This window comes from Erpetoichthys calabaricus, chromosome 2 (assembly GCF_900747795.2).
Source record: "Erpetoichthys calabaricus chromosome 2, fErpCal1.3, whole genome shotgun sequence".
NCBI classification, from domain to species: domain Eukaryota; kingdom Metazoa; phylum Chordata; class Cladistia; order Polypteriformes; family Polypteridae; genus Erpetoichthys; species Erpetoichthys calabaricus.
The window spans coordinates 273,924,305-273,939,081 of record NC_041395.2 but is presented as its reverse complement, the minus strand read 5'-3'; the positions used below and the strand labels follow the sequence as shown (position 1 = coordinate 273,939,081).

General features: G+C 33.7%; 1 protein-coding gene across 14 annotated transcripts in view; it reads right to left on the bottom strand.

The window, feature by feature from the left end:
• Positions 1 to 353: 353 nt before the first annotated feature.
• Positions 354 to 14,777, bottom strand: part of kcnma1a (potassium large conductance calcium-activated channel, subfamily M, alpha member 1a) — a 733,327-nt gene continuing 718,903 nt past the window's right edge. For 13 of the 14 annotated variants that reach the window (XM_051923733.1, XM_051923735.1, XM_051923728.1 and 10 more), the window contains 2 exons: positions 11,021 to 11,049; positions 354 to 5,385 (listed from right to left, as the gene is read on the bottom strand). In XM_051923733.1, the coding sequence (XP_051779693.1) occupies positions 5,234 to 5,385; positions 11,021 to 11,049 (181 nt within the window). In that variant the 3' untranslated portion in view covers positions 354 to 5,233. The remainder of the gene's footprint in view (positions 5,386 to 11,020; positions 11,050 to 14,777) is intronic. The other variant, XM_051923734.1, reaches the window with a different exon arrangement.

Sequence of the window (14,777 nt, the reverse complement as noted above, 5' to 3'; positions counted from 1 at the left end):
CACATTAGACAAATTCAAGAAGAATCTATCATGTATAAGTTACAACGTAAATATTTCTTTCTTGAAACACCAAATGTATTGTATCTTTTCAATAAATTGTGTAGACAAGGATAGGCTGGCCATGAAGTGCTTGCTTTGCCATTTTAGATATAGACATAAGTCAAACTGACAGCCTGACCACAGCCTCAGCCTCTGGATAATTTAACCTTTCAGCTATTGGTCCATCACCATACTTGACTCCTACTCCTTCTTGAAATTATGCCATGCCTGCAAAGTGCAAGCCTAGCATGAGATAACAGAGCCACACAAATAGTTTCTTGTAAATTGTGAAAACAGAAGAAAAACACCACTACTAGAACACAAATACATCAATTTTTAATTTGAGAAAATACAAAATGAAACCATGTACAATTTATGTACAAACTTTTTGTACAAGACAATATATTTATCACTGGCTATCGTATGTGACATAGTCAGGTAGATCTTCTCAGCACCATCAACTTCTCCAGTCAGTCATTCCTTAACTAAAGCAACTCAAATAATGACACTTTTAGGTCATACTTCTTTTTCTCAAAGAACACACAATACCTAAGTGCTTCTCAAAATGTAACTGTAAGTAACAGCGAGGTGACAAGAGACCAATCTCATTCTACCTTTGGTTTCTCTGAAAAAAAAATTAATATAAATGATGTGTCATCTCGTTTAATTCTTATTATTCTGGTGGCTGCTCAGATTCATTTCATGTACAACTGGAGCTGAATATTCAGAATTCTGAATTAGCTCCTTTTCATTAGGATGACTCTGTGTTGCAAACAACAGTAATAAACTCGGGGTAATGTGAATAAACAGAGTATGCTTTTCAAGGAGCGAAGCAGTCATTTTAACATTAAAAATCTAGTTTGATGCAGTTTTAATATGGCACCAGAAAAAAAAAACAAAAAACATACCATAGAGTATGTGCAATATGCAGTATACAGTGTCTTGTCTCAAAGCTATGAGGTTTGTGTATTTGCAAAATTCATTTCTCACATGGATGTAGCTTATAATATGTGGTTTATAAGTAATTTACCTTACAAAAAAGAAACATTTTAGAGACCATTTTCAACATTATTACTGTGCAGCATGTCAACTGTAAATGCCCTCTCTATCTCAGCTCAACTCATTTAAAATATTGACTTGCACCTTACATTTTTGCCATTTTAAATAATATTGAACTGCTCATTTATTTGGTTATGTTCCATTGACAAGTCATTTATTTCAGATCAATGCATTTGCCATTAGATGTGGTAAATTTAAAAATGCCTCTATTTAACTGTGTGGACCTTTTTTCAATGGACAACAGTATTGCTTTAAGGACGTCACTCATGGTTCTAGTGGGTCTTGAGTTTCTCTACTTGGCTCTAAAAATTACTGTTTGGCACTGTCCTGGCAAAGAGGCAAAACAGGCTTGGATGTCCTCCATGCCAGTTGTTCAGTTCATAATCTACAAAAAACATTCTGGTTTAATTACTCAATAATATTTAAATGGCAAACAATTAGTATTTTATTGAAAACACTTGGAAATGTAAGGTGTAAAGATAGATTTGGCATTTACACACTCACTCCCAATCAGCCTACAAATAATTTGTATCCATTTGTTTTTAGCTGTACATTGTGGAATAGTGTGGATGTTAGTTTCGTTTCTTCATGATATAATTCAATATACAGTGAAAAATCTGACAGGAAAAAAATTAGAAACAGGAATGATCTGCATAAAAGTGTGGAGTTATTCTACTTCTTCAGCAAATACTTTAAGTTCTTCTTTATAGTTTTTTGATCAATTAGTGAAAAAAAAAAACATGTTTTATTGATCTATTAAAAACAGCTGGGCATAAACTACCATAATGGAGAGCAATGGAGAACCGAAGAACAGCAGCAGGCCGGATGGAACCCGACCTGCACGTGCACAAACGTCTCCCTGACTCTACAGACACTTCTCTGCTAAATTGTTAATATCATAAACGCTCACTTATAAAAGTCAGTTTTTGGCAAATGCAAGGCGCCTATAGGGGATCAAGAATGCATATATTTTATAAACATGAACTGACATCATGTTATGCTAAGGTGAATTTGAATAAAGTTTAGTAAGATGCTAACATTTTAAAAAAAACATTGGCAGCATACAACAGTTATTTTTTTGCATTTTGGACCACTGAATATTTCATTTGGTTAAAATATTCCTTTTAGTGTCACAACAACAATTATGAAATTGCCAGATTTCATGAGTACATATAATAAGTAACTAATAGAAAGCTCCAACTAGTCAACAGTTCATTTGAGAAAAAGAAGCACAAACAAAAAAGAAATGAATGCAAATTAGAAAATATTCAAAGTGATTTTCTTGAAAACTGAAAAAAAAACAAAATTGGGATTTTTTTGTTTTAAATTTAGACAAAGTTGAAAAAAAGCATTTAAATTGTGGAATACTTCAGGCTAGCAAGTATATTATCAACAGTCCAATTTAACATACATTTTATTCACATTGTTTCAATGAAGTCTACTTGCTACAAGATGTAACAACAATTCAATGTATTCACAATTCAAAATGTCACCCCAGAACAAAGCTGATTTGACTGTCGCGTGATCGACTGCATACCACAGCCAGTAGACAAACAGCAAAGCTGAGACTTTTGCATAAAAAAATTAGACTAGTCTGGAAAAAAAATGACACAGCAAATTCACCTGCTATGATTTTTTTATCCACTGATGAAAACACTGCAAGAAGTCTTACATATTTTCTAAATGTTTACGATCTGGAGAGAGTACAATTGTATTTGTTGTTGCTGTGGCCTTGTATTATTATACACATTTGGAGTATTCAGACTTGATATGTCAATCACTAATGAAACTTCATTTAGGCCAGATAACCATGACTAAACTGAAACTCTTATCAGAATTACAGGTACAAGTGTTTTATTTCCTTTTTAATGTTTACTAGCTGGTTAGAATAACAGTGCATTTTCGATCAATCAGTGTCGCCTTATGAGATGCAAAGCAAATGCACCAGTGTTTGCCAGAATGTATTACCTTGTCCCTGGCATGGAACTTTGTGTACAATGATCACAAAAATCTACTCTTGGAATAATTTTCATAAATTCCCTAGCATGGAACTTGAAGGCTCCTCATAGTGAATGTAGCATCTAAAGATATTACTGTAGCTATTCTTGAAAACTCTGATTATCATTTTGTTGTAATTCTGGCTGCAGTTGGGTTTTTACAAATAATCATCCTTTTTTCAATCACTCATCTTTTTCTAATAACCTGAATGCTGTGGATATTTAATAAAAATGTATAAAAATAAACAGATAAAAATAGCTTTAATGGAAATATTGCTAAAATGGTTATAAAATAAATATTTCTTAAGGTACAAATGTACCAAAACATTTATGTTCAAGTTTGTATGTCCTGATATTTCAGTAATATACACTCTTTATAATTTTTATCTAGAATAATAGCCATAGCAAAACTTACCTGATTCTGTGAATCTATAAAAGAACTACAGAAGTTTAACAAATGTCTTTGTGAACAAACCATTCTCATTTTCAGACCAAACACAGAAATCCTTGCCAAGAATACTTCAGTTCTAGAAGTCCTTATGTTTTTCAGTAACTACACACCATTTACAAGTTTTATCACCCGATAATAAAATAGGAAGGTCAAATCCTACAATAGCCAAATTTTAAAGTGACATCATGACTTTGGCATGGAGAACATCCAAGCACTTATTGTCTCCATGGCAAAACATGTGCCAAACAGTAATCAAAGCCAAGAAAGACCCACCAAGACCCCCTGAGCTCTAAGAGGTGTTCATATTTCCTGAAAGATTGTTGTCCATTGAAAAGAGTTTCCAACTAGATTTCTACATTTAGCACATCCAATGGCAAATGCATTGAGTCATCAGAAATAAATGAGCATAATTTATGATTCAAAAACATTTGGAAATGGAAATTTTGGCCAGAAATAAAACTGGTGATAAAACTTGTGCAGGTTTACAGAAAACATAAGGACATCTGCTCATTTGTTTGTAGGGTGTCCCCTACAGAATCTCTGAACTCTTAAAGATGACACCTTTTTGCATTTTGTACCAAATTCCAGATAATGTGGTTCCTTATTACAGGAAGCATTTACCCAGCTGCCCATTCGGATGGTTTATGCAATTTGATCATTTAATTAAATGATTTTAATTTAATTTTGTATTAGCATTCTAATTGGGCAACACACTACCTGACAGTCTTAGAATTGGCTCCCCAGAGTAGAACTCCTGGGTCATTCAAGGTAGATTTTTTCTGCAATAAGACTATAATCACACATGGGAAACTGTGAAGTCATGCCAAGGCATAAAAAAAGGTCAGGACATGATGCAAACAGGAGCAAATGAAAAATCGTAAATCATCAAATGATCATACAAGTATACGTGTGTCTCTTTTCAGTCCAACAGTGGATATGGGAGAGACAAATAATGTAAAAAATACTTTTGGTATGGATTTGGACAAAGCATCATATTATCAATTGCAGACAATAGGCTGATTCTTTTACGGATAATACAAGAAAAGACATGCCCTGTTCTGGATGTTCCTCAGACAGATAATTGAACTGAGATTAATATTGTTTGTATCATAATTGATATTTGGATATTACATTCTCATTTTGCTAAAATGAATTTCCATTTTTCTGCAAACATTAAAAGGGTAAAATATGGATAATAATAGGTTGTTATGCAATGCTGAACAAAATGTGTCTGACACATGTAGATAATGTACTTTGAAGTTCTTTGGAAAACGTCCTTTTAAACTTTCACTCGAGTGACCCTCATTCTCCAAACAGGGTGTGATGGAGTCTGGCCACAAAAGAGCTCTACTATTGCAAAGACTTTGAGGAAGTAAAACTTTATTCTTTCTAACAATGAAAAAAAATAATTTTAAAAGTGCTAGGGGCTGTACAATGATCATTTGATTGTCTTTATATATATATTTATATTATATTATATATATATATATATATATGTATTTATAAATAAAACATTGTCCAAAAGAATGGAAGTTATATTTCAAAGGTACAGTAGGAGGGTCCCTTTCTGTCAGCATTTTAGTATTTGATCCTTTGCCAGTGGGTCAAAAAGTACAGTAGGAGTTATGACGTGCCACCCTTCATGGAGAATAAGTCCATTGCCACCATTTTTTGAAGTGTCTTGTTCTCAGCATTCATCTTCAACTTCTCTGATTGGTGGAATCAGGCTGCTTGTTGACTTATACTGATTGACTTGATTGGCCATGTGAGTGCTCATGGGCTTGATCTGAATGTTCCTTGGATACACATTTTCTGGTTCATCTGTAAACCATTTCTTTTCTGAGGAAAAAAAAAACAGAACAGTACAAAAACAGACAAGGAGGAAGAAAGAATCTGCATCAGTCATAGGCCGGTGTAAAACAGCAGAGCAATGAGAGCAAATAATGAGGACATGATCTACATAACAAACAATGCCGTTCTTAATCACTTTTTTGTGCTATAACAAATTTATTTACTTTTTAAATTTCTTTTAAACCAGCAAATCTGTTCATGAAAATCTGTTCTGTAAAGTTTTTTTGTGGCATACTTACATTTCCATTTTCTGAATCTTTGCTTAATTTTGACATTTGTTTTTGCGTGACTGATTATGAGATAAACAAAAAGAATATAAGAATTTCACTTTATTTGTTCACTTGGCTTCCCTTTATCGGTTAGAAGGATCTAGGAGATGATAATTGTCAAAAGTATGCAAAGATTCAGGGAATTTTTAATAGCTTTTCATTCAATTGTATATCATACACTGGAAAGATTAAGCATAATTTTCAAAAGAACAAAATGCTAAAGAAATAATTTTCTAGTCCATTGTTTCTTAAACTCTGGCATGTGTACAAAAGGATAATTAATATTCTTCTGGAATAGCTGAAATTTGTATTTGTTAGTCAATTCTGAATGAATGGCTTTAATCGTAAAGCATACAGAGTCCGATTTGCTTCAGTTTACGGAGAATACACTCATTGCAGCCCTGTACTTATCTAATAGACCAGCCTGATTCATTCATTCATCCTTAGGGCATATCAGTTAGATTTTAAATGTGTGTGCCTTGTGCTTGACGGCGTCCACATCTCCACTTTTCTTTTGCCTTGTAACTTGGACTACTCATTAGTCTCTGAGGGCCAAAGAAGAAGAAGAACTCCGCTTGTCTTAATATTTACAGTAAGTAGGCTCTTAGCATGTTGTGAGTACTTTTGATGAGTTTGCTTTAGTCCTTGTTTTTCATGCATTGCTTTGTATCCTTTCATGTTTATGATCTTTGCTTTCATTAGCACTTTTTGTTCATTTTGTTTTGTGTGTTTTTTTTAATATTTTGCCAGCTTTTTGACAGTTTGTTCATATTTTCCACATGATGTTATTTTTGACTAACTGGTATACTGACTTTTATTTCTCCCAATCATGTCTTTGTGTTCCCCCTGCCATCCATCGTGTGTTTCTGAATCCCCCCTTAATGACACCACTAGTGACTATCCTCTCTACATGCCACCAATAACCCTTTCTGCCCAATTAAACACATGCACCCAAATTAAGTGACAGGATGGGTGTTTTAAAAGAGACGAAAATGTGCCACAAAGGGGTGGCATCAGTGCTGAGCGGCCTGATAGAAACACAAAACAGTTTTTCTACTTTGCAAATGCAATATCTCAGGTTTCAAACAGCAGAATATACCACACATCATTGGCAAAAAAATGCCTTCAGAATATTTACTCCATCATTGACTGGTGGGAGGATGCACCACTGTTTGTAACTTATGTTAGCTTTTCAGCTGGAGATATATCCGGAAAAAACAATTTGGCTCCTTCTAATATCCACAGGCAGTTTTAACCAGAAGTAATATCAAGAGTGAATCTGAACAAACATACAATAATTACTGTCATTTAAATATATCTACTAACAGCCTGCATTGTTTGGAAATGGCATAGGTGTGTCACTGGCTCATGGGTTCAGACTGCTCTTTCATGGTCTGAGCTCTTTCGACTATTTCCACTATTTCTGCCATTTCCAGTTTACTGAGAATGATGGAGGTGGAATTTGCTTGTTTAGTTGTTCAACTGTTTCATTCTGGTATTTAAGTTTTAGGATTTTCAATTAGTATTTACCTAACCCCCTTTCTGCTAGTCTTTCAATTCATGTGCCACCAAATGTTTTTCCATTTCAAGTCTGCACTAATCATTTGCCTTTTTGTATGATCAGCTTAAAGTTAGAAAAAAAATGGAAACTGTGATGATACAGCACGGATGGTTTCATTCATACAGGGCAGACATAACTATAAGGGACTTGTTGCATTTAATCACAACTTACATTTGGGAGAGTTAGCGTTCTACAGTGTATCTATCTTTAGAATGGGTCATTATTTCAGTTCAGTTGCTTTATTCATTAAATGGTGGTTAATGGTAAGTAAAACATAATTTTACTTGGTTAATGGTTTTTTTGTAAACTATTTCCATTTGTGTAAAATTGCGAGTTAAGGTTGAAAAGGACCAGCTGAAGTTATGCAATAAAGAAAAAAGAACTTTTGGTCAATGTAAACCTGTTTGGTGTTACAGGAGTACAGGACTTTGCTGTAAAAATACCTGCTTGTCTGGTATATAAAAATTTTTAAAGTTCTATGAAAACGCAGAGATTTAGACATTGTTTTGTTTAGGTTACATTCCAGAATATGCACAGTATGAAGCAGCCTGACACTCTCTATATGTGTTAGTAATAAGCCAGCATTTACATACAGTATACACAGGGGTTCAGGACACATTTACAGTCTTAATTTCAATTACTAAAAAAGTGCTTATTCACCCTGAATGCTATATAAGACAGTGACGTGCGGTGAGGTTCATGGCTGGTGAGGCACTGACTCCTTCAGAGTGAGATTTACAAATATATGAACCCAAAAGAGTAGCTTATGCACTATTCAGTTGGCAGCATGCACACTGACTACAGGTTATGTTGCATATCTCATCAGCATTTTTTACACACACATCGGTAAGATACACATTTAGCTAAGAAAGAATGTTACATTTATAGCGGCAAGAGAGAGCGGAAAGAGCACATTTGTTCTGCAGTCTTCATATGTATTACTTGTAAATGTCCATGCGCCTATCCTTCCCCACGAAAATCTCCATCAATTTTATGTAAAAGTCCACCTTTTGTTCCTATAGTTTTAAAAATGTTAATCTTCCATTTTGGCAGTGAGTCGGGAACAAAAATTAAACATAAATGGACCACTGCAGTGCACTTGACTTTCTGATATCGCTAACTTATTGGCGCCTCTGCGTAGAAGAATAGCAACAACGAGCACCTGTTGGGTTCACATCTACCCCCTTTGGTGTGGCACGGTACTGTCTGCCTCCCCTTGTGCCTTTTCACTGCTGTTTAATGTCAGCAAGACTAAATATGACACACACACTCATTAAAGATATTAGCCAGACTGTGGAAAGTCAGGGTGTATAATAAATGTGTCTGCAAACATTATATTAGTGACATACAGAGAGACAGCAACCGGCACACGCCAATTCCATGCATCAACCCCGTGTGTGAGGGAGAGCGCAGTCCGAGGTGAGGTGAGGCTCATTGCTGCTGCACCTCGTGTTTCTCCCCTGTATTTGAACAGGAAATGCACCAATTCAGTGATTTTTACTATAAAAATGATCAAAATTATTGGAATCATACAGAAAACAAATTTATAGCACAGACCAGTAAACAAATTTATTTTATGTTATCTTTATTAGTTTTTTTACTTTTTCATGATGACAGGTGAGGCTCTTCCTCCCCTGCCTCCCCTGACCGCTCGTCCCTGATATAAGATTCTTAGCCCCACTTAATCTGTTTCAGGTTTGCACCGTGCCGGAGTTTAACTTGGCAGCATTAATGCAGACGCTAGCCCTAGGGGGCACTAGTCTACCAACAGGCCACAATTACAATGTTACAATAATCAACAATTATATTTATATGTCAGTGTTTGGAGCTCTCGACATTTCAGACGTAATGGCACTGGTTTGGGCTTGGGTTTGGTCCGGCACAAATACACTGTAGGTAAAATAAATATGATAACATTAACTCAATCTAAATTTTAATTAACCTTCTTCAGAAAGAACCAATCATTTATGTTACTCTCTTGTTGTGGTTCTGGATCAGGGTCATGGAAAAGAAAAAAAAAAACCAGAACTCTCAGTTGTCTGAGGCTGTGCGTAATAAATCCAGTTGACTTGTCTGCCACATTCTGCAGTCTGTTACTGTTTGTGGCTGTAAACATATTTAACACATAACAGACAATGAGCCTTATAAAGAAAACCTCTTATAATTAACTGAAACCAAGTGCATTTGTAGTTCAAAGCACAGCTTTCCTTTTGCCTAGACCAGGGGTCCCCAACCCCCGGTCCGCGGCCCACTATCGGTCTGCAGCTGTCTGACAGCTGGGCCGCGAGAGAACTGCCGGCAATGGAGACTCACTCAGACTTTTCAGAATGCTTGGTGGGCGGGGCTTTGCAGCGGCGCAGAGAGAGGAGAGAGACCGAGGTGAGAGAGTATTACAACAAAGTATTTTTATGGTCCTGACAGTTTCCCCATATGACACGAGTCTATAGAAATTGCGTTACTACGAAGTACATTCAGCAGATACTTTCATTACAACGAAGTGACCTTGAAATGCTTGAATGAATCATCCACAGAGCAGTAAGATCTGTGGTCACAGCTCAGTTGTGCACGTTTGCACAACGATCCCCAAACAGAAACATTGTAAAAAAAAAATCTCTTTCTTCGAACTTTCCTCGTACTGTTTTTTTTTTTTTTTGCTGTTTTTGTTTTCTGTGATATCTTTTGCTTATTGCTTGTCAACATCCATTCGAATTTAACTCATTGTCACCCTCCTATAGAAACGGCAGACGCGAGAAGAAGATAGCAGTGTTAATGTTTGTGATGTGCAATCTGTTGGAATGGCAAATGCAAAGCATATGTCTTTGTTATATGCAAAAAAAGAAGAAAAATCTCGGGTTACAAACGTATGCGAACTGCTTAATAATAATGATAGAAATGTAATGTAAATTGTGTACAAAACTGCAAACCCCCCCCCACCCCAAACCCACCGGTCCGTGGAAAAATTTGCATCTAATAAAGTGGTCCTTGCTGTCAAAAAGGTTGGGGACCACTGGCCTAGACCATGGCTTCACGGTTTATATTTTTCTATATAAACAGAGACATATGGTGCAAAAGAGACATAGGTTACTTAGAAACGTAACAGTAAATAACTTATACAAAGTGTATGACATACTTAAAAAGGCTTCTATAAACAAAACTTGCATAGCAAGTTTAAAAGAATGAAGGAAGTAGAAATTTCCTTTGAAATTAGTCATTAAACAAGCCGATACTAGGAAATACTTTAAAACATGTTATGATACGTATAAAATTGATAAAAAATGTATTCATTTTGTCTTAAAGAGAGACACACGTGCATCACACAACAGATTTTTACACACTGCAAAACGGTTTGTTAAAAAGCATGAGCAAAGGTCATGCTTAACTTTACTGATTAATACATTTAAAACACATTTAAAGAGAAACTTTTCCCAGATTTAAAAACAAAATCCCAAAAGATGTATTTAAATCCGGGGACTAGGGAAAAAAAATAAACAAATAATAAACAAAACAAAAGATGTGAAGAGTGGTGAATCTTATTTGCCTACAAGAAAACCAGATGATAGCCACATGCGATGCAGGGGATGACAAAGACAGGACAATGACTGAGCAACAGCAGCAGCCAGTTTTGCTTTGGCTTAGAAAGCAAAAAAAAAAAAAAAGAATAAAAAACAAACAAAACAGAGAATGATTTCATATCATTCATTTCTTTAGAACTGTACAGATCTTCACAAGGACAAATTTATGAGAGAAATTCCACGGCAGTTGCTATGTCATGCATAATCATTAACTTTCATACCTTGGCCCATTCTATTCATCCTTGTTGCACTTTAGAAAAAGAAGTAAGCTAAGTAAGTTTTACAGTGTTTTAGGAACAAATTACATAGTAAAAACACATTCACTGACATGACCATTTCTTTCCAGTTATTCGGTTTATGTATCTGCAGTTATTTAATTTACTTAGAGTAATCTTTTTTTCATGGAAACTTTACAGATTTTAAACAAATATTCATCTATTCATGCAATAAAATCATAACAAGGCTAAGTGTTTATTCCACATATCCAACAAAACGGTGATTTTGACTGATAAATGTATTATAATTGCTTTCACAATCAAGTATAATACAAGGCAATTGTAGATGATGTTTTGTTTAGACTTGATTAAAAACATTATTTTTATTCATTCATTACCATTACTTTCAATTTTTTGCTGCATTCCATGGATGAGAAAAAGTCACATATGGTAACCTGGTACTGTCCAAAAGACATTCTATCATCTATATACAGTATCTAATGCTATTAAATACAACAAAATGTAGCTAGTTCTGAGAAAGACACATATCTTGTTTTGGGCAACTACAGTAATTTTTTGATGATTTGATGAGTTAAGGTAATTTGAATTCATGATCAAATACAAAACCCATTTACAGAATCTGATTTTCATTCAGGAGTAAGACTATCAGCATGCTTAATAATATGCATGTTTTTGCAAAGACATGGTTTAATTTCAAGTGTTAATTGTGACATTATATACAGGGGCTGAATACTATAAATGTTCTATAATAATGACAGATGATTCTCATACTTTTCTGCATACCACATCATTATTTGGTAATCATTAGCTCACTCTCAAAAAACAGTTCATATACAAACTTCAATTACTCTCTACACTTTTTGTCATACAAGGGTCAACTATCAGAAGTATTATTTTTATTCAATCCCCTTCCACTTTTTTTGGTGTCAAAGTTCTTGCTTCATACCCACATGCATGATTAAATTACTGTAGCTATTTATTTATAACTACAGGAGACTACATGCATTTTCTGATGAAGCTAATTTTTAAAGAGCTCTACAGCACAAGAGTATGTGTATATATGTATGTGTAATTTATATTATTTTGCTGTGTTTAGAATAAGAAAGAATATTACAAGGTAATTGATTGCATAGTAAACAATGTAATCATTTTTAATCCAATGAAATTGGAATAATGTTTCCATTTCTTAAACTAAGGTTATAGTAATAAATATATACCAAGGCCAAATTAACAAGTTACCATTACTGTATATCAAATGACTTAAACTGAAATGGAAATGAATATTTCAATTTAAACAAATATAATATTAAATATGCATTTATTTAAAAGCTAATATTGCGTGTAATAGTGACTAAAATTAAATTGTCAACCTGAAATCTAAACAAACAAGGTCAAAATTTATTGCTTTATTTAAACATTAAAGATGCAAACTAGCTAGTGAGACAAAATCCAAATTAAATGCTAAAGACCCTAAAATGAATGATGGATTCTAGCAATAATGTATATTTGAAAAATAACTAGAGGAGCAAACCAGAATTATAATACCAAAAACAATGTATTTATATTTGTGCAAACTGGAATATTCTAAACTAAAACTCTAGAGCAGCTGCTCTCTACGTTTCATGACTGTGGACCAACAACCCCCATGAGCCACTAGAGTCCATGGACCCCTCAGCCATTTCAACTATCTGAACTTAAACAGTACAGAAAAAATTCTGTTGAATTGTTTTTGGTTAGAGAAATCTTCCTATATAAATACACACTTAAAAAAAATTATTTAATATATGAAGGAAAAAAAATGTAATTTTAATTTGGTGATGGATGTTGCATCTGTATTGGCTTATCTGTGAATGTTGATTTATGAGGTCTGAGTACATTTCTTAATCTGCAGACTTCAGAAAGATTTTCAGGTTTTAAGAAAAAATAACATTTCTTTTTGATAAGAGACAAATCTGCAATTGTTGCTCTTTGATTACTGTATTTGTGTTTGACTGTAAAAAATTAGTTGTTTCAACTTTACATACACAACATGAATGCATTTAAGTGAGAGAATGTGTTTTCTAAATGGTCCAACATAGCTAATCAAAAAAGGTACTGAAAGAACTGCTTAAAAAGCCCTGAAATTAGTGACATATCCATGATGAAAGCGCTGAAATTCAACATAGTCTGGATTTCTTGTGCTGTTCAGGCTTTACATTAGAGAAGTGTGGTGCTGCATGTTTAGGCACTTTGTGGGTGACCAATGTGCAGTGCAAACAATTGATATCAAAACTTCCCTTTTTAGACCTCTAAAAGTAATTTAAATAGCAACAGGCTACACAAATTGGCTTCTCACCACATTTCTTGTCTGTTATCATGTTTGGAAAGCAGCTACATTAGTGAATATAAAATTTGCACAAACTGCTTGAGGATTTGCACACGTAAGTTCAAGAAATATTCAAATTAGATTAAAACAAATCTTACAATAACCTATTCTTGTTTCTAATTGTTTACTAATTTGTTGCTGCAACCATTCTTCATAACTTACAAAAGTGAATTCCTTTAGTTTTAAATCATATACTGACAAATTTATTTTAGCATTTTTCAAGATAACCACTATTTGTCTTCTTTTTAATATACCTCTAAGCAGTTGTACAAACTCTTAAAATTAGTATTTTTGCATGACAGTAAACCAAGTGTAAACTGTCAGTTTCAAATACACCGCTTGAAACCAACTTTCAGGCATCAAATGTACCAGACGTGCTAATGCTGTGATTTTCGTAAGGGAAGATTCCATCATGGACTTGAAACATCAAAAGTTCTGCCCCATTATTTATAGTACACTTGCCCATATTCCAGCTCACTGATTTCCTTCCTCAAAGATTAACAACTGAAGATGATTATATATGATCATATTAACATAATAAGATTTTTAAAAAGCATGTTGCTATACTATGAAATAGATTACTTAGTTTAATTTATTTCAGAATACAAGCATGTCTAAGCTAATCTGATTTGATCTGAACATGTTTTTCAAGATAGCTCTGTATTAAGCACTTGTTTTTTATTTGATGTAACTGTAATTTTACTTTTTTGGTGAAAAAAGAAAATGTCCATCAATGATTAAAACATTAATATAAATTAAAAAGCATTTACATATAAAGATGCATTAAACTATTAGCAGTTTGAAGGAAGAAACTATAAAAACATAAATTATAGCATTGTAATAAAAAATTATAAATATCACACTAGGGCCGAAGAGTATTTATCTCATTCCCTTTTAAAAAGTGATAATGTTGAATTTTAACATTTTAAATGCTGAAATTATGCAGCTGATTGAATTGAAAGAGTTAGAAATAATTTGGTCATGTCAGGAAAATGTTACACTTTCAAATAACTCCATGCTAAACCAATATGTCAATTTACAAAAAAAAATCTACAAGAAGGCTAATGACTTGCAAAAACTTTATATTGTTGAACACAAAACAGTTCAAGTATACACATCTTTCATGCTCTGCAGTAACGCTCCAAGATTAATAAAACAATGCAGTTATGTGTGATATGAGAACTTTTTTTTTGTTGACAACTTTAGACCTCATTGCAAATATACATTATTTCCATGTGCAACTTTTATATTAAGAAATATAAAAGTATAGTTACCCTTTCACATACTGAAACTACTTCATTTCAGGATTTATGCTTTATATATATATATATATATATATATATATATATATATATATATATATATTACTCACACACA